This window comes from Salmo salar, chromosome ssa02 (genome assembly GCF_905237065.1).
Source record: "Salmo salar chromosome ssa02, Ssal_v3.1, whole genome shotgun sequence".
Lineage (NCBI taxonomy): Eukaryota > Metazoa > Chordata > Actinopteri > Salmoniformes > Salmonidae > Salmo > Salmo salar.
In genome coordinates this window covers 45779423-45800490 of record NC_059443.1, presented here as the reverse complement: position 1 = coordinate 45800490, position 21068 = coordinate 45779423, and the positions used below count along the sequence as shown (strand labels likewise).

General features: G+C 42.8%; 1 protein-coding gene across 3 annotated transcripts in view; it reads right to left on the bottom strand.

The window, feature by feature from the left end:
* Window positions 1–20627, bottom strand: part of mms22l (MMS22-like, DNA repair protein) — a 29362-nt gene extending 8735 nt beyond the window's left edge. Inside the window, exons 1-15 of one of the 3 annotated variants that reach the window (XM_014168873.2) lie at window positions 20530–20580; window positions 20343–20444; window positions 19808–19991; window positions 18945–19070; window positions 18768–18820; window positions 18475–18562; window positions 18101–18278; window positions 17055–17148; window positions 16723–16853; window positions 11191–11304; window positions 10888–11064; window positions 10588–10656; window positions 10371–10490; window positions 9978–10213; window positions 6054–6560 (exon numbers count right to left, since the gene is read on the bottom strand). In XM_014168873.2, the coding sequence (XP_014024348.1) occupies window positions 6054–6560; window positions 9978–10213; window positions 10371–10490; window positions 10588–10656; window positions 10888–11064; window positions 11191–11304; window positions 16723–16853; window positions 17055–17148; window positions 18101–18278; window positions 18475–18562; window positions 18768–18820; window positions 18945–19070; window positions 19808–19991; window position 20343 (2078 nt within the window). In that variant the 5' untranslated portion in view covers window positions 20344–20444; window positions 20530–20580. Of the gene's footprint in view, window positions 1–6053; window positions 6561–9977; window positions 10214–10370; window positions 10491–10587; window positions 10657–10887; window positions 11065–11190; window positions 11305–16722; window positions 16854–17054; window positions 17149–18100; window positions 18279–18474; window positions 18563–18767; window positions 18821–18944; window positions 19071–19807; window positions 20076–20342; window positions 20445–20529 lie in introns of all 3 variants that reach the window. The other 2 variants (XM_014168882.2, XM_014168892.2) reach the window with 2 other exon arrangements.
* Between the last annotated feature and the right edge of the window lie 441 nt (window positions 20628–21068).

Below are 21068 nucleotides of genomic sequence, written 5' to 3'. Positions count from 1 at the left end.
ATACGTGTCCGCGCATCACCCTTCGGACAGTGTCTTGAACGCACGAACAAAACGCCGCTATTTGGATATAACTATGGATTATTTGGAACCAAAACAACATTTGTTGTTGAAGTAGAAGTCCTGGGAGTGCATTCTGACGAAGACAGCAAAGGTAATCCAATTTTTCTTATAGTAAATCTGAGTTTGGTGAGTACCAAACTTGGTGAGTGTCAAAATAGCTAGCCTGTGATGGCGAGCTATCTACTCAGAATATTGCAAAATGTGCTTTCACCGAAATGCTATTTTAAAATCGGACACCGCGATTGCATAAAGGAGTTCTGTATCTATAATTTTTTAAATAATTATGTTTTTTGTGAACGTTTATCGTGAGTAATTTAGTAAATTCACCGGAAGTGTTCGGTGGGAATGCTAGTTCTGAACATCACATGCTAATGTAAAAAGCAGTTTTTTGATATAAATATGAACTTGATTGAACAAAACATGCATGTATTGTATAACATAATGTCCTAGGAGTGTCATCTGATGAAGATCATCAAAGGTTAGTGCTGCATTTAGCTGTGGTTTTGGTTTTTGTGACATTATATGCTAGCTTGAAAAATGGGTGTCTGATTATTTCTGGCTGGGTACTCTCCTGACATAATCTAATGTTTTGCTTTCGTTGTAAAGCCTTTTTGAAATCCGACAGTGTGGTTAGATAAAGGAGAGTCTTGTCTTTAAAATGCTGTAAAATAGTCATATGTTTGAAAAATGGAAGTTTTCGGATTTTCGAGGAGTTTGTATTTCGCGCCACGCCTTATCATTGGATATTGGAGCGGTGTTCCGCTAGCGGAACGTCTAGATGTAAGAGGTTTTAACAAACCTCCAAACGAGCTTCAACGCCATACAACACTCCTTCCGTGGCCTCCAACTGCTCTTAAATGCTAGTAAAACGAAATGCATGCTCTTCAACAAATCGCTGCCCGCACCCACCCACTCGACTAGCATCACGACTCTGGACGGTTCAGACTTAGAATATGTGAACAACTATGAATACCTAGGTGTCTGGCTAGACTGTAAACTCTCCTTCCAGACTCACATTAAGCATCTCCAATCCAAAAAGTTTTGCAACAAAGCCTCCTTCACTCATGCTGCCAAACACACCCTCGTAAAACTGACTATCCTACCGATCCTTGACTTCAGCGATGTCATTTACAAAATAGCCTCCAACACTCTACTCAGCAAATTGGATGCAGTCTAACACAGTGCCATCCGTTTTGTCACCAAAGCCCCATATACTACCCACTACTGCGACCTGTATGCTCTCATTGAATGGTCCTCGCTACATATTCGTCGCCAAACCCACTGGCTCCAGGTCATCTATAAGTCTTTGCTAGGTAAAGCTCCGCCTTAGCTCACTGGTCACCATAGCAACACCCACCCGTAGCACCAAAGCCAACACCTCCTTTGGCCGCCTATCCTTCCAGTTCTCTGCTGCCAATGACTGAATCACTGAAGTTGGAGACTTATATCTCCCGCACTAACTTTAAGCGTCAGCGGTCAGAGCAGCTTACCGATCGCTGCAGCTGTACACAGCCCATCTAACCAACCAACTACCTACCTACCTACCTACCTCATCCCCATATTTATTTTTCTGCTCTTTTGCATACCAGTATTTCTACTTGCACATCCTCATCTGCACATATACAGTTGAAGTTAGAAGTTTACATACACCTTAGCCAAATACATTTAAACTCTGTTTATCACAATTCCTGACATTTAATCCTAGTAATAACTCCCTGTTTTAGGTCAGTTAGGATCACCACTTTATTTTAAGAATGTGAAATGTCAGAATAATAGCAGAGAGAATGATTTATTTCAGCTTTAATTTCTTTTATCACATTCCCAGTGGGTCAGAAGTTTAGATACACTCAAGTATTTGGTACCATTGCCTTTAAATTGTTTAACTTGGGTCAAACATTTCAGGTAGCCTTCCACAAGCTTCCCACAATAAGTTGGGTGAATCTTGGCCCATTCCTCCTAACAGAGCTGGTTTAACTGAGTCAGGTTTGTAGGCCTTCTTGCTCGTACACGCTTTTTCAGTTCTGCCCACAAATGTTCTATAGGATTGAGGTCAGGGCTTTGTGATACCCTGACTTTGTTGTGCTTAAGCCTTTTTGCCACAACTTTGGAAATATGCTTGGGGTCATTGTCCATTTGGAAGACCCATTTGCAACCAAGCTTTAACTTCCTGACTGATGTCTTGAGATGTTGCTTCAATATATCCACATCATTTTCCCACCTCATGATGCCATCTATTTTGTGAAGTGCACCAGTCCCTCCTGCAGCAAAGCACCCCCACAACATGCTACCACCCCCGTGCTTCACAGTTGGGATGGTGTTCTTCGGCTTGCAAGCTTCCCCCTTTTTCCTCCAAACATAACAATGGTCATTATGGCCAAACGGTTCTATTTTTGTTTCTTCAGACCAGAGAACATTTCTCCAAAAAGTACAATCTTTGTCCCCATGTGCATAGTCTGGCTTTTTTATGGCGATTTTGGAGCAGTGGGTTATTCCTTGCTGAGCGGCCTTTAGGGTTATGTCGATAAAGTACTCGTTTTACTGTGGATATAGATACTTTTGTACCTGTTTCCTCCAGCATCTTCACAAGGTCCTTTGCTGTTGTTCTGGGATTGATTTGCACTTTACGCAGCAAAGTACATTCATCTCTAGGAGACAGAACGCGTCTCCTTACTGAGCTGTATGAGATCAGGTCTTGGCTGATTTCTCTTGATTTTCCCATGATGTCAAGCAAAGAGGCGCTGAGTTTGAAGGTAGGCCTTGAAATACATCAACAGGAACACCTCCAATTGACTCAAATGATGTCAATTAGCCTATCAGAAGCTTCTAAAGCCATGACATAATTTTATGGATTTTTCCAAGCTGTTTAAAGGCACAGTCAACTTAGTGTATGTAAACTTCTGACCCACTGGAATTGTGATACAGTGAACTATAAGTGAAATAATCTGTCTGTAAACAATTGTTGGAAAAATTACTTGTGTCATGCACAAAGTAGATGTCCTAATGGACTTGCCAAAACTATAGTTAATGACTCCAACCTAAGTGTATGTAAACTTCCGACTTCAACTGTATCACTCCAGTGTAAATTGCAATTACTTTGCCACTATTGGCCTATTTATTGCTTTACCTCCTTACTTCATTTGCACACACTGTATACAGATTTTTCAATTGTGTTATTGACTGTAAGAATGTTTATCCCATTTGTAACTATTGTTTTTGTCGCACTGCTTTGCTTTGTCTTGGCCAGATCGCAGTTGTAAATGAGAACTTGTTCTAAACTGGCCTACCAGGTTAAATAAATACAATTAAAAAAAATATCCAGCAACTTTGCACAGCCATTGAAGAGTAGGACAACATTTCACAGCCTGATCAACTATATGTGAAGGAGATGTGTTGCACTGCATGAGGCAAATGGTGGTCACACCAGATACTGACTGTTTTTTTGATCCACGCCACTACCTTGATATGCATCCGTGAGAAACACATGCATATCTGTATTCCCAGTCATGTGAAATCCATAGATTAAGGTCTAATGAATTTAAATAAATTAACTGATTTCCTTATTTGAACTGTAACTCAGTAAAATCTTTTTATATTGTTGCATGTCGTGTTTATATTTTTGTTCAGTGTATTTAAGACATACCATAGACTACACCGGTAGAATGCGTTTGTTGTTATTGTCGGCTAATCAAAGGGGCTCCATGTGTAGATCTTTAAATCGACGCAAAGTTGTGATACAGTGCCTTAGACCACTGCACCACTCGGGAGGCCCCGTTACCATGTTTTTAAAAAAATTTTTAGATAGTATTTCAACTATCTGGATATCTGAAAAAATATCATATTATTGTAATAGTGAAAATATTTAAAATACCCATCCATAAAAATAAACAAAAATAGCTTCTAAGCAAAGAGGAATTTCTCAAGAAACAATTTTGCAAGGACTGTCTGGGAGTGGGTCTGAGTGAAGAGGGAAAAACTGAAAACTAGCAGTTATTGCCTGAGAGGTTTGGAACTCTTTCTTATTGGTCTATTAACTAATGTAATTAGGCAGGCCAAAACAGGCTGAAATTTCAGGCGGTATTTTCAAACAGCTCTTACACTAAACGGGCATTTTCATTCTTTTCACAATTACACAGTATTATCCAACCTCGGTGTGGAAATGCATATAAAACACAGGAAAATGATGTTTATGATTGCACTGGGCCTTAAATAATGACAGGGGAAAACAACTATTGCCTCCCACCACCTCCATAATGCCCATCCACTGCTCCTTCAGAGAGAGACTCAAGGTCCAATGGAGGGCCAAGGTGTAGGGGCGTAGGGTCTAGATACGGAGGACAGCACTTCATTAAGATCTCAGATAATTGTCCACCACCCGCCCCCCCAATATAATACTGAATGTGTACCACTGAGACCTCACACACACCCTCTGGCGACACAGGGGTCTCAAGCTCCCACGCGCAGGATCATGGGAAGGAATGAAATGTGAGGAATTAGCCTCCTGGTTGGCTGTTGGGCGGCCGGCCGGCCGGCCTTGGCGACGGCCATCCGAGTCAGTGGTTGTCAAACACACACCTACCTCTCGGTCGCAGCCTCTGGCGGGGTAATTCTCTTAATGTGTGCAGATTCTGCTCTGCTCTTAATAAACATAATGACGGCGAGGCACAATTTGCAGGACTACATAATTACCTGTTAATTGTGTCACTGAAAACGCATTAATCACAGAGATACCAAGTACAGCCAGGAAGGAGAATTAAGCGTAATTTGGCAGGATGAATTCGAGAGAGCGCTTTTTTTTATTTAGTTAAATGGGTCAGCATGATCTCAGCCATAACACTGTCCCCTTTGGGAGTTTGTGCAAATGAGTGCCCTCCAACCCCGAGATATGCGATGGGGAAGTTTCTTGAATTAGCGAAGCTAACGAGATATGCCGCGTTACGGGAGCCTGGACTGACATATGAGAAGACCACACTTTAGTGATAGGGGGAAAAAATCTACAGTTACATATCAGGATTTTTTTTAAACGATATATATATATATATATATCGTATCGACAATATCGCACAATTATTTTTTATATCGTATATGCACTTAAGTAGCGTGATTCCGTATTGTGAGGTCCCTGGCAAATCTCAGCACTAGCACACTTAGTGTTTCCCCTTGGAGGTGTGTGTGTCTGTGGGAATGTGTGCATGTATACACAGGAGAGTCAAAGCAAGCACACACTCATATAAGTTATGAGTGAGGATTATTGCAGGCTGGCAGCTTACTGCTTCACTAGCGCTGACTCAGGGTAATCCAAACTGAACAACAACAACACTGTAGTGGTCCGATCCATTCAGATACCACCAGACACCCTCTCCCTCCTGACGCCACTGTCCTACCCTTTTACTACTGCTCTCACCAAACAGGCACAGGTGAAACAGGTGTCTTTCTCTCTAAACCTTTGACCTCTGATCGGGTTGTCCGTGTAACACACACCCTTGGCCCGCCGATGAACTCACCCAGACTCGTCTCCACTCTCCACATACTCACGACCTGCCGCTATACCCATGGTGACCGCACTGGGGCCTCTAGAGGCCGTAACTATACTCAAGCCTCTGCCAGCACCTGCTGAAGGTGACCTGGGGGCCACGGGGTCCCAAGAGACAGAGAGGGGCCTCTGTACACAATGGATGGGCTGGGTTTACCGTAGGGGTGGAGGGGGGGGACAGAGGACAGCACAATCCTGCCTTTGTAGGTGTCAGTACTGGGGCCTGACTGACCCCTTTACTGCTTCTAGATCTCAGCATTGATCGGTAGGGGTAGGAGTTTTTTCACGTGATCATGCCAGCAAAAACTCCAGGCTCTAGTTGTAGGGTCTAAGACCAATGCCTAAAAGCATGTCTGTCTGTCCGTCACTCCGTCTGTCTGCTCGTCAATGTGTAGTGTGTGTGTGGGTATTTGTGTTAAGTGTGTCTCAGTGAGTTGCTAAGTGTTTGTCCCCCCTCGCTCACCGTAGCTCCCTCAGCACGATCTGCAGAAAGCCCAGGGCAGAGCTCAGCTCCGACTGGCGGCAGGCAGGCAGCAGCAGACCGAACCCCTCGTTGAGTAGCTTCTCCTCCGACAGACCGAGACTCGCGCTCGTCTCAAACACCTCGGCCACACCCTCAAGGTAGGACCCCAGGGGGCCCCAGAGGGCCAGGCGGCGAGACGGTTCTGTGGTCTTCAGGTAGAACTCCCTGGCTGTCTGAGAGAAGGAGGAGGCCAGCCAGCTAGCTTGGGCCCCCACGTCAAGGCCCCTCTCCTGGAAGAGCAGTAAGAGAGCCAGCTGGCCCCTCCACACCAGGCTCCGCTGGGCAGGGGGGGAGTCCGGAGGGAGCAGGCCCAGCAGCTCACAGGCCCGGCCGGCCACGTCTTCCAGCTCGGCCTGCCGGGCCACCACAACGAACAGCAGCAGGAAGTTCATCAGCCCAGCCTCGGAGAGTTCCTGCATCCGTCGCTGGTGGAACTTGGAGTACACCCTGGAGAGGAGTGAGCAAGAGAGATGGATGAGAAACAAGGGACATGAGTTTCCATTGGTCATAAGATGAAGAGATAGTAATGTCACAGTTCAAATTGAGTGTGTGACATATTATTCATCTTTCACTGAGACTTTGCATTGCTCTAGTCAAGATCAGACTGCACCGCCCAAACCAAAATTCAAGTCTTCAAATGTTTATGGGTAGATCTCCCCACCCGCACCTTCCTCCATCACTCCTTCTCTGGTGCTGATAAGAGGCATGCCAGGTGTGTGTGTGTATGAGAAAAACACCCAGCGCATCGTTGTTAGATCCTACGGGCACTGTGAACCAATGCCTTTAGAGATCATGATAAAATGTCAGACACTCAACAGTAGGCACGCAGTCACCCTCTCTGTCAAACCAATCTACTGCAACACCAGTTAGGAGATCAATAACTAGCACACACACACACACACACCACCCGGGGCTGTGGCGGTCATGAAATTTTGCCAGCCGGTGATTGTCAAGCAAAAAACTGCCGGTCTCACGGTAATTGACCGTTAATTTAAATAAAACACATTTAGCATCTCCTGGCTTTCATGCATAGCCTACAAGCCACTGATGCAGACCTTTGAAACATCTACAGTACCAGTCAAAAGGTTGGACACACCTACTCATTCATTTCTACATTGTAGAATTATAGTGAAGACATCAAAACTATGAAATAACACACATGGAATCATGTACTAACCCAAAAAAAAAGTGTTAAATCAAAATATATTTTATATTTGAGATTCTTCAAAGTAGCCACCCTTTGCCTTGATGACAGCTCTGCAAACTATTGGCATTCTCTCAACCAGCATTTTTTTTATTTTTCCTTTATTTAACTAGGAAAGTCAGTTAAGAATAAATTCTTATTTTCAATGACGGCGTAGGAACAGTGGGTTAACTGCCTTGTTCAGGGGCAAAACAACAGATTTTTTACCTTGTCAGCTTGGGGATTTGATCTTGCAACCTTTCGGTTACTAGTCCAATGCTCTAACCACTAGGTTACCTGCCGCCCCCATGAGGTAGTCACCCGGAATGCATTTCAATTAACAGGTGTGCCTTGTTAAAAGTTAATTTGTGTAATTTCTTTCCTTCTTAATGTATTTGAGACAATCAGTTGTGTTGTGACAAGGTAGTGGTGGTATACAGAAGATAGCCCTATTTGGTAAAAGACCAAGTCCATACTATGGCAAGAACTGCTCCAAAAAGCAAAGCGAAATGACAGTCCATCCTTACTTTAAGACATGAAGGTCAGTCAATCCGGAAAATGTCAAGGACTTTGAAAGTTTTTTCAAGTGCAGTCGCAAAAACCATCAAGCGCTATGATGAAACTGGCTCTCATGAGGACCGCCACAGGAAAGGAAAACCCAGAGGTACCTCTGGTGCAGAGGATAAGTTAGAGTTAACTGCACCTCAAATTGCAGCCCAAATAAATGCATCAGAGTTAAAGTGACAGACGCATCTCAACATCAACTGTACAGAGGAGACTTCGTGAATCAGGACTTCATGGTCCAATTGCTGCAAAGAAACCACTTCTAAAGGACACCAATAAGAAGAAGAGACTTGCTTGGGCCAATGGACATTAGACCAGTGGAAATCTGTCCTTTGGTCTGATGAGTCCAAATTTGAGATTTTTGTTTCCAACCGCTGTGTCTTTGTAAGACGTAGAGTAGGTGAACGGATGATCTCCGCATATGTGGTTCCCACCGTGAAGCATGGAGGTGTGATGGTGCTTTGCTGGTGACACTGTTGTGATTTATTTATAATTGAAGGCATACTTAACCAGCATGGCTACCACAGCATTCTGCAGCAATACACCATCCCATCTGGTTTGCACTTAGTGGGACTATCATTTGTTTTTCAACAGGAAAATGACCCAAAACACACCTCCAGGCTGTGTAAGGACTATTTGACCAAGAAAGAGAGTGGGGATGGAGTGCTGCATCAGATGACCTGGCCTCCACAATCACCCGACCTCAACCCAATCGAGATGGTTTGTGATGAGTTGGACCGCAGAGTGAAGGAAAAGCAGCCAACAAGTGCTCAGCATGTGGGAACTCCTTCAAGACTGTTGGAAAACCTTTCCTCATGAAGCTGGTTGAGAGAATGCCAAGAGTGTGCAAAGCTGTCATCAAGGCAAAGGGTGGCTACTTTAAAGAAGATTGGTACTGTATATGTTTAACACTTTTTTGGTTACTACAAGATTCCGTATGTGTTATTTGATAGTTTTGATGTCTTCAGTGGGTTAACCTGCCTTGTTCAGGGGCAGAACGACAGATTTTTACCTTGTCATTCGATCTAGCAACCTTTCGGTTACTGGCCCAACGCTCTAAACACTAGGCTACCTGCCTAGTGGTTAAAGAAAAGAAAAACAGCAGTGGGAAATGGATTTATAGTTTGTCTGTAACAGGTTGGGAGGCTTTTTCCTGTGTTTTCTGTCTATCAGTCCGTCTGTGTGTTTGTTTATCCTGGACAGCTTTTTCCGGAGGCGAGCAGATGCTCACGACTCCCGGCATAAGAGATCAGCGCTCTCCCAGTCGATCCCATTAATGCAGCCACCACAGGCCTCCCACGGAGCCAGCAGGAACGCTGCCGGAACGCCGTAAGCACGCCCCGGCTCTTCTCGAGGGAACTGGAGCAGAGAGAGGGAGAGGGGGTGTTCTAATCTGGACCAGGCCCAGCCCAGTCCCTGCCAGCAACCTTCCTGCCGCTGCCCACCCCCATCCGTGCTGGAAACCAACACGGCTTCGTTAAGGGGAATTAACCGCCATGCTCGTTAGCTAATTAGCCTTCATGTCTGCGGAGCGGCTGAGCACGTTCCAGACAGAGGGAAGTCATTAGGCGGATTTATCCTCCTCACTGGCGCCCAGCCGGGCCCGTCCCAGGCCACGTTCTGATGTTGGGATCCATGGGCTTGGATGGGCTTATTGTCTTTGGTCTCCCCCAGAAAGAGGAGCCATAACTGGGGGAGTTTGGGAAGCAGCTGTGGGTTTTATGTGGGGCTCAGTGGGACTAGGCTGGTCTCCACTGGGAGGAGAGGAGAGGCAAGTGGAGGTTCCTCCCGAGACATCTGCTTTCCCTGGGAGTCTGAGCAAATAGCAAAGCCTCAGAGAGGGGCTGTGCCACACCTGGCAGGCACAGACACGTCAAGATCAAGGCACAGAGAGTCGTGTCTGTGAATGTGGACTCACCTGTCCCCCTTGGGGGTATTATTAGTATTTCATATCAACATAATATTGAACTAAACTAATTTAGCTCCATTTAAAGAGTACCATAGGGGTTTAACTGGCCTCTTTTTCTGTACCCCTCCATGTTACCCATCCCTACACACACACACACACACACACACACACACACACACACACACACACACACACACACACACCTCACCTGCCCTTGATCTGCCTCCAAGGGGCGCCACCTGCGTTCTCCTGGGCCAGGTAGAGAGCCAGCACTCTGAGGAAGATGTGAAAGGAGTTGGCTGAGCGATACAGCTGGGTGTGGCCGGAGGAACGAAGGGGGGAAGGGGAGCAGCAGCTCCGGGCCTGGTCCAACAGGGCCAGGGGGGTTCTGCTCACGCTGCCGAGCCCCGACACCCCTAACCAGGGCACTGTGAACGAACCGCTCTGAAGGGAAGGGGAGAATGTAATTGGGATATTTTGGGGGGTTAATGGGCACATAATTCTGCTGTATATAATAGAAATAACATCTCATACACATCAAACATACTGTACATTACATATTGTCCATGTTTTAGAGTGGTGTGTTAGAGGTATTCTTTACCAGGTTTTTGCTGTAGTACTCCCAGAGTGTGGTGACAGTGCTGTTGTTAGGTTTCCACAGCAGAGACAGACTCAGGCAGCAGTGGACGTGCATTCTGATCTGATCCTCCTGTAGCGCTCTCTGCAACACACACAGATCAATCAACAAACAAATTATAACTGTACACACAAACCATGCACCCATCCATAACCCATATCCTCTTTGAGCGAGAGCCTACCTTAGGGTTACGATTACAGGTGGACTTGAGCAGCTCACCCACAAAACTCCAGTTGTCCTCCAGCTGTTTCTGTGAGACCAGAGCATACATTATATTACCAACAAAACATACAGTCTAATAAGCTTGGCAAGTCAAAATTGCAGGGGATGCGATCGGGACAAATCAGGATTTTGACCGTTTCAACTATAAATGGAGGACACATTTCAGAAATTCTGCCATATCTGATTAATCAGGAAAAACCACACCCCTTTACAGTTTAGGACATCCCTCCTTATAGCCCCCTAATCTCAGGTAGATTACCTCGTTTTGGAAGGCCCCGTTGCGGCTGTATTGTCCCAGCTCAGCCAAGTGAGTGACAAGCCACCAGGTGAAGCCCAGAGGGTCTTTACAGTGTGTAGGGAGCACACCGTACTGCTCTGCTACAGGCTGGCCACTGATCAGAGACCGCAGCAGTTTGTTCATGTAGTTCCAGAAAGACTGGGGGAACACACACACACACACACACACACACACACAGTTGTAAATACAAACACTATGTCAAATTTGATTCATTGCAGTGGTCACCGAATCATAGAGTTACATCAACTGTGAATGTGTGTTCACCTGTGTGTGTAACACTTTGCTCCTGTGTTCCAGTAAGTGTATAAGTAGTATCCACAGCTCTTTGGTGCAGGTGCAGTGGTAGTGATGGCTGGTCAGGGCCTCAGTAGGCCTTACCTAGAACAGAGGAAAGAGTTAGGAATACCCTCGGAAGAGGCTACTAACTCTTACGGAGATGTAAATGTTGCCTGTAGGCTTTAAACTACCTATCGATTTCACCCTTTCCAGGCAGTATTATAACCATATGAAAAGTTATTAGGAATTTGTTTTTCTTCCCACCCAACTCTTAGACACAACCACATTGCTTACATCCGCCATGACAGGCTCATTGTCCACCCTCCCTCACAGAAGCCTGGAAGGGATGAGAGAACCAAGCCTATGGGTTTGTAGCTTCAACCCCGCAGCACACACACCAATTGATTAATGGACTGCTGAATGCATTTTTTTTTTTTATCTTGCTTTGTTTGCTCTTTTCACTATTATGTCTATCTCTGATAAGGTACCAAGGAAAGGGCTGAAAATAGCCCATATTAATATATGCAGCCTTAGAAATAAGGTTCATGAAATCAATAACTTGCTAACATCAGATAACATTCATATACTAGCCATTTCTGAGAGTCACTTGGATAATTCATTTGATACAGCAGCAGCAATACAGGATATAACATCTATAGAAGAGACAAAAACATGCTTATGGGGGAGGTGTTGCTGTATAAATATTCAGAGCCATATCCCTGTAATGCTTACAGAAGGTCTTATGTCAAGTGTTAATGAAGTGTTGTGGTTGCAGGTTCACTTGGCTTATCTAAAGCCTTTTCTTTTGGGGTGTTGCTATAGGCCACCAAGTGCTAACAGTCAGTATCTAAATAATGTGTGTGAAAAGCTTGATAGTGTATGTGATGTAAACAGAGAGGTCTACTTTCTGGGGGACCGGAATATTGACTGGTTTTCATCAAGTTGTCCACTCAAGAGGAAGCTTCTTACGTTAACCAATGCCTGTAATCTGTTTCAGGTTATTAATAAACCTACCAGGGTGTTTACAAACACTACAGGAACAAGATCATCCGCATGTATCGATCACATTTTTACTAATACTGTAGAACTTTGTTCTAAAGCTGTATCCGTACCCATTGGATGCAGTGATCACAATATAGTAGCTATATCCAGAAAAGCCAACATTCCAACAGCTGGGCCTAAAATAGTGTATAAGAGATCATACAAAAGATTTTGCTGTGACATGTGGATGATGTTAAAAAATATTTGTTGGTCTGATGTGATTAATAAGGAGCATGCAGACCCTGCACTTGATGAATTTATGAAATTGCTTCTTCCAATTATTGATAAACATGCACATGTTAAAAAACTGATTGTTAGAACTGTTAAGGCTCCATGGATTAATGAGGAATTGAAAAAGTGTATGGTTCAAAGAGATGGGGCAAAAGGAGTGGCTAATAAGTCTGGCTGTACATCTGACTGGCTGACTTACTGCATATTGATTACTTCATTGGCAAAGTGGGCAGACTTAGGCAGGAAATGCAAACAACGAACAGTGAGCCAAGAAAACAATTAACCAAAGAAAATATTTGCATGTTTTAATTTTGTAAAGTTAGTGTGGGAGATGTGGACAAATTATTGTTATCGATCAATAATGACAAACCTCCTGGCATTGACAACTTAGATGGAAAGCTACTGAGGATGATAGCTGACTCTGTGGACACTCCTATCCGTCATATCTTTAATCTGAGCCTAGAGGAAAGTCTGTCCTCAGGCCTGGAGGGAAGCCAAAGTAATTCAACTACCCAAGAGTGGCAAAGCGGCCTTTACTGGTTCTAACAGCAGACCTATAAACTTTCTGAAAGCTCTTAGCAAACTGTTGGAAAGAATTGTGTTTGACCAAATACAGTGCTATTTCTCTGTAAACAAATTAACAACACACTTTCAGCATGCTTATAGAGAAGGGCACTCAAAATGTACTGCACTGACACAAATGACTGATGATTGATTGAAAGAAATTGATTATAATAAGAAGATTGTGGATGCTGTACTGTTAGATTTCATGCAGCCTTTGATATTATTGACCATAACCTGTTGTTGAAAAAAAACGTGTGTTATGGCTTTTCAACCTCTGTCATATCATGGATTCAGAGCTATCCATCTAACAGAACTCAAATGGAAGCTTATCTAATGTCAAACATGTAACGAGTGGTGTACCGCAGGGCAGCTCTCTAGGCCCTCTACTTTTTCTATTTCTACCAATGACCTGCCACTAAACAAAGCATGTGTGTCCATGTATGCTGATGATTCAACCATATAAGCATCAACAACCCCAGCTAATAGTCACTGAAATCCTTAGAGTTGCAGTCTGTCTTGGAATGGGTGGCCAGTAATGAGCTGGTCCTGAACATCTCTAAAACTAAGAGCATTGTATTTGGTAAAAAATAATTCCCTAAGTTCTAGACCTCAGCTGACTCTGGTAATGAATGGTGTGGCTGTTGAACAAGTTAAGGAGACTAAATTACTTTGCGTAAACTGTCATGGTCAAAACATATAGATTCAATGGTTGTAAATAGAGGTCGACCGATTATGATTTTTCAACGCTGATACCGATTATTGGAGGACCAAAAAAGCCAATATCGATTAATCGGCCGATTTATTTATTTATTTATTTATTTGTAATTATGACAATTACAACAATACTGAATGAACACTTATTTTAACTTAATATAATACATCAATAAAAATCAATTTAGCCTCAAATAAATAATGAAACATGTTCAATTTGGTTTAAATAATGCAAAAACAAAGTGTTGGAGATGAAAGTAAAAGTGCATTATGTGCCATGTAAGAAAGCTAACGTTTAAGTTCCTTGCTCAGAACATGAGAACATATGAAAGCTGGTGGTTCCTTTTAACATGAGTCTTCAATATTCCCAGGTAAGAAGTTTTAGGTTGTAGTTATTATAGGAATTATAGGACTATTTCTCTCTATACAATTTGTATTTCATATACCTTTGACTATTGGATGTTCTTATAGGCACTTTAGTATTGCCAATGTAACAGTATAGCTTCCGTCCCTCTCCTCGCTCCTACCTGGGCTCGAACCCGGAACACATCGACAACAGCCACCCTCGAAGCAGCGTTACCCATGTAGAGCAAGGGGAACAACCACGCCCAAGTCTCAGAGTGAGTGACGTTTCAAACGCTATTAGCGCGCACCCGGCTAACTAGCTAGCCATTTCATATCGGTTACACCAGCCTCATCTTTGGAGTTGACAGGCTTGAAGTCATAAACAGCGCAATGCATTGCGAAGGGCTTCTGGCAAAATGCACGAAAGTGCTATTTTGAATGAATGCTTACGAGCCTGCTGCTGCCTACCATCGCTCAGTTAGACTGCTCTATCAAATCATAGACTTAATTATAACATAATAACACACAGAAACACGAGCCTTAGATCGAATCCGGAAACTATCACATTTATTCTTTCAGTGAAATACAGAACCGTTCCGTATTTTACCTAACGGGTCGCATCCATAAGTCTAAATGTTCCTGTTACATTGCACAACCTTCAATGTTATGTCATAATTACGTAAAATTCTGGCAAATTAGTTCGCAACGAGCCAGGCAGCCCAAACTGTTGCGTATACCCTGACTCTGCGTGCAATGAACGGAAGAGAAGTGACAATTTCACCTGGTTAATATTGCCTGCTAACTTGGATTTCTTTTAGCTAAATATGCAGGTTTAAAAATATATACTTCTGTGTATTGATTTTAAGAAAGGCATTGATGTTTATGGTTAGGTACAGCCGTGCAACGATTGGGCTTTTTTCGCAAATGCGCTTTTGTTAAATCATCCCCCGTTTGGCGAAGTCGGCTGCCAGGCGGCCCAAACTGCTGCATATACCCTGACTCTGTTGCAGAGGTGACACATTTTCCCTAGTTAAAATAAATTCATGTCAGCAGGCAATAAAGATGCAGGTTTAAAAATATATACTTGTGTATTGATTTTAAGAAAGACATTGATGTTTATGGTTAGGTACAAGTTGGAGCAACGACAGACCTTTTTCGCGAATGCGCACCGATTATATGCAACGCAGGACAGGCTAGATAAACTAGTAATATCATCAACCATGTGTAGTTAACTAGTGATTATGATTGATTGATTGTTTTTATATGATAAGTTTAATGCTAGCTAGCAACTTACCTTGGCTTCCTACTGCATTCGCGTAACAGGCAGGCTCCTCGTGGAGTGCAATGTAAAGCAGGTGGTTAGTGCGTTGGACTAGTTAACCGTAAGGTTGCATCCCCAAGCTGACAATGTAAAAATCTATCGTTCTGCCCCTGCACAAGGCAGTTAACCCACCGTTCCTAGGCCGTCATTGAAAATAAGAATGTTCTTAACTGAATTGCCTAGTTAAAAAATATTTACATTAAAAATAAAAATATAAAATAATAAAAAAACATATATTTTTTTAATTCGGCAAATCGGTGGGCAAAAATACCGATTACCGATTGTTATTAAAACTTGAAATCGGGCCTAATTAAATCGGCCATTCCGATTAATCGGTCGACCTCTAGTTGTAAAGATGGGGTGAGGACTGTCTGAATAAAAGAGACGCTCTGCTTTTTTGACACCACTGCAAAAAGCAAATTCTGCAGGCTCTAGTTTTGTCTAATCTTAATTATTGTCCAGTCGTGTGCTGCACGGAAAGACATAGTTAAGGTGCAGCTGGCCCAGAACAGAGCGGCACGTCTTGCTCTTCATTGCAATCAGAGGGCTGATATAAATACTTTCTCTTGGCTAAGAGTTTAGGAGAGACTGACTGAATCACCTCTTCCATTTATAAGAAACATTAATGTGTTGAAAATCCCAAATTGTTTGCATAGTCATCTTACACACAACTCTGACACACACACTTACCCCACCAGAAATGCCACCTGGGGTATTTTCAGTCCCCAAATCCAGAACAAATTCAAGAAAGCATACAGTATTATATAGAGCCATTATTGCCTGGAACTCCGTTCAATCTCATATTGCTCAAATAAACAGCAAACCTGGTTTCAAAAAACAGCAACACCTCACGGCACAACTCCTCTCCCCTACTTAGGTCAAGTAGGGGAGAGGAGTTGTGCCGTGAGGTGTTGCTGTTGGTAGGCACACGTAGCCTACATATCAATGCATACACACAAACTATCTAGGTCAGATAGTTTGTGTGTATGCATTGATATGTAGGCTACGTGTGCCTTAAACATTTTTTATGTAGTAGTTTTGTCCTTGCGCTGTTCTTGTCTATTAATGTTCCGTATTATGTCATGTTTCATGTGTATCCCAGGAAGAGTAGCTGCTGCTTTTGCAACAGCTAATGAGGATCCTAATAAAATACAACAGTATACCACCCACCCACAGAGAGATGGGAGCACAACGTCAGCCATAGTGTGGCGCCACTGGAACATTTTTAAGGGGTTTGCCTCATGGCTTACTCAATGGTTAGTGTTGTTAAGGAACACAACACACATGTATAACCCCATACACAGTACCTTGCTGTATTTGCCCATGGCCATGCCAGTGAGGTCAGAGAGCAGGTTGCAGAGATGCTCCTCAAACAGGCTGTTGTTGGTCAGGTTCTCCCCTGTCAGGTTCACAAACTGGTGGGCGTACACCACCTGACCTGAAAAGGTCAAACGGACAAATAAGGATTCAGTAGACCTACAATACCAGCCTCAACTTATTTTATTCTCTCTTCATATTGTGCATTTCAGATCCGTTTTTGATTTTTACAATACTGCATATGTAATTTGTTTTGCCTTGGAAGTTTACCTATGATAGGTTAGACGAGATCCTAAATAACAACAATATAATCAACACATACCTTGCATCCTCTGCCCCAGCAGGTGGAGAATCTCCAACACTGACCAGTGGATGTCCAGGTGGAGGTGTAACAAATGCCAGGAGGGAGGAAACAGCTGTGGGGAGATATACAGTAAAAGCATACCAGGGTGTATTCACCAGACCTGGGTTCAAATACTTCAAATATCTAAATTACTTTCACATACTTACGAAATGTAATGGGACATTTTATTTATGTGCATTTCTAATAATGTAACTGATTGAACGAATCCTCACTATCAGTATCTGCAAGTTGGCAGTACACCCAGACCCTTGATTTGAGAACAAAAGATATCTCAGTTTCAAGGTCTCAGCCTAGACAAGAAGCCTCCTGGTGTGTTGGGTGTTGTGTTGCGTCATGGGGTCTGTCACATGAATGAAGCAAACGTTAATGATTAATTAATTATGAATGATGAATAAGCTAAATCATGCAAATAGAACTTGTCTGCAGTATATAAGAGAACTAACGGGACTGCCCCGGTAGAGCTCCTGATCGACATGTGTACTTGGTGAATTGAGTTGGTTGGAACCTCTCCAAGGCGCTGATAATAAATAATGATTCATTTCAGATTGACTTCGAGTGTCCCTGTGTAGAATTTCCACGACAGAGGTAAGTATTGAGATATATTTTCTTTGAAAAGACAAGTAGTTGAATATTTCAATGTATTTGGAAATACACTTGGAAAGTATTTGAAAAACTTAAATCCACTGACTCAAATACACTCTCATGCATTAAACCCAGGTATTTGAAAATAGCATTTGAAATAAGTATGTGAACATACTGTGAAATAGAATTTGGCAGACTATTTGTTTTTTACATTGAAATAGTCAAATAAAAATTATTGTTTTGGGCTGTGTATTTGAATATTCAGTGTATTTGAATATTCAAATACACAGAAAAAGTATATTAAATACCAGATACTCAAATACACATATATTTGAACCCAGGTCTGGTATTCACTCACAATATTCATGCTTTTTGTGTGTGTGTGTGTGTGTGTGTGTGTGTGTGGGGGGGGGGGGAGCTACCTTGCCCTGGTGCTGTATGGTGAGGGCACTCTGGATGTTGGCTGGCAGGTCTTTGAGGCGCCCTATGAAGAGGGTGACCCCAAAGAGCTCCTCCAGCAGAGCAGAGGGTAGCTGAGCCTCCAGCTCCTCATAGGGGTGACAGGGGCCCTCCTCCAGGGGACAGGTGGGCTCCAGGTACCTGCAGGGTGCAGAGGTCACACAGGGAATCACAGAAAAATCAGATGGCAGACCTGTATGCTGATCCTTTGACCTTTTAAACAAAAAACAAATCCTTACACTGTTTTACTGGAACTAGATACGCCTAGTAAATATAGCCTATGCCCTAGGCCAGGAACAGTCAGTGAGAATCAGTAATAACTGACCAGCAGCATTACCTGTATAGGAAGACTTTGACATATTGGAGAAACAGCACACATTGTTGCCTAAGGTCTTCTGCCTCATAATGGAGGCTGCTGGCTTGGCCTGAAACATAGCATTGTCAAGTACATATAGTACAACAAAACAGCACAAGATTTCCCCATCACAACAACCCAGAAAAAAATCGAACCACCACCATACCAAATCAAATCACATCCCACTTGGTTATTACCATAAAGCTTTATCAAATTTCAACTTATGAACTCCTCACAAAACCATGAGCAGCAAGGTATACATTAAGTTGGCTTACCAAAGTCATGAGAGCTGGACTGCACCAGGGTCTCTAATTTAAGAAGCTTTTGCCTGAAAGGTGACAACAAATTGTGACATACTGACCTCGAAACCCTGAGAATTAGAGACCGTGAGGCAGTTATACATAGTCTGAAATAAATGAATGACACTCCACATTATCTGGCTGTATTCCCACCTGAACAGGCCGAACAAAAGCTTGGTAGATTCCACCAGAGCAGTCTCTGTCACCCATGGGAAACCAAAGATATCCACTGTGTCATCTTCATAGTCTGCAGGGGCTGGGGCCAGACGTAACAGCAGCCTATGGAAGACAATAGTAACTTAGATCTGCTGCAGCCTAAAAGACACTGAAGACAGGGAGTTTTCCAAAACAATATTTTCGGTAATGATTCTGTTGTATTATAACAAGGTCAACATATTATTTCTGTCCACTGTTATCAGCTGTCCAATCTGACGATCTTTTTAGGTTACTATGCGTCACATACGGTATGAAAGTCCCACCTACTTCCTGGATCATGTCCCATGCTGTTATTGAATGGCCTTCAAGATTATATTGCCAAATTCATGAAAACACAGTAATTTAAGATATATATTATATTTGTATTTGTGGATTAATTTACTCAATCAATCAGAAATCTTCATGAAAGGCATCGGGTAGAAGTCAATAATCCACAAATACTAATATAATTTTACATACATCTTAAACGACCACTTTTTTATTGAATTTGATTATATATTCTTCAAGGCCATTCAAAAACACTGTGGGACATGATCCATGAAGTAGGAGGGACTTTCCTTCTGTATTTACCATGACAAGTGCCTAATGTTATGTATCTGTACTCTTATACAGTAGATTATACACTGAATAAAGGATTACTGAGGAGTATTTCTGAATGTAATAATTCATTTAAATTGACTGATTTCCTTATATGAACTGGTACTCAGTAAAATCTTTGAAATTGTTGCGTTTATATTTTTGTTCAGTATAATATTAGCCTGCCAAGATATGCCTTAGCATTGTGCTCATAGAGACGTTACCGTTTCAGGGAGCCCCTGCCAATATAACTGTCAGATGACAGTGACCGGGTGTCATCCCGACCCGGGTCAAATGCACAGGAGAAACAGGGTGGCAGGGCTGGGGTCAGCTCACACTGGCTTTCCCCTGCGAAGGGTGACACCGGCGGGGTCAGCGACTGGCTGATGTCCTCTTCCATTGTCTTCACTTTAGAGAAGCGACATTAAAGACACAATCTGTCATTTCAACAGTCTGGCCATGGCACTTTGGTTGGGAAGACGAGAAATGGGGCTGGGGAAGTGTCAAATTCATAGTTCGAGCTTACTGTTAGTAAGTTAAGTGCAGGGAATGACAATCAATGTTTTATCAATATAATCGTTTTTGAAACGATACAAATGACAACAGTTAAACAACATCTATAAAACGTACACGTAGTTAGCCAAGTTAACCTTGTAATCTTACAGGGCTAATGTTGGCAAACCTCTAACGTTACTTAGCTAGCTAGCTAACGTTACAGTTCACTGAAATACTAATGTTTGATTTGTATAACTAACTCACTGTTCTATCTGTGCCGTGGTTCTCTACTAGAAGCAGTTACTCTGAGTCTTGACTTTATGCCCCGCCGAGAATAACATCGTCAAAACACCTACATTAGCAGCACTGTTGAATAAACTACAGTTACACCATCAAATGAAATGCAAAGTTAAAAAAAAAACAGCTTGGTTTGGTTAACGAGCTAGCTCACCTCCAGATGAAATCCTGAAATCCTTTCTGAATGCTCTGCTTGGGGTTTTCACTTCCGTCAATCTCTCCCGCGCACAGGAGCACACGCGATACGCATGCGCAAATACGGCACTGAAACCGATATCTCTCGGATGATTGGTCCGAAGTTCTGTCGAGAGGAGTGACGTAGCTGATCTGTTAAATTGTAGCAAATACATTACAGTTATCATTTGAATGATAAAAAAAAACAAGATTATAAAATAATGATACGCCTACCTACATGTGGGGGGAAAAGCCATCTAAACTTCTCAAGAATGGTTCAATGTTGGGAACCAAATCATAAAATCTAAAAATAATGAATGGTGTATGCAGCCTACTGAACCATGTCATTGTCAGTGGCCCCTCTCGCTATTGAGACTGGTCAATACATAAACACTTCCCTAGATAAACGTGTACGTATGTACTTTTTGTAACGATGGTTCAATTGAAACTGAAGCTCATACCTTGCTTTACTGTGGGTTATACAACGAAATTAGGGATGATCTTTTTTGTCAGCTGTCC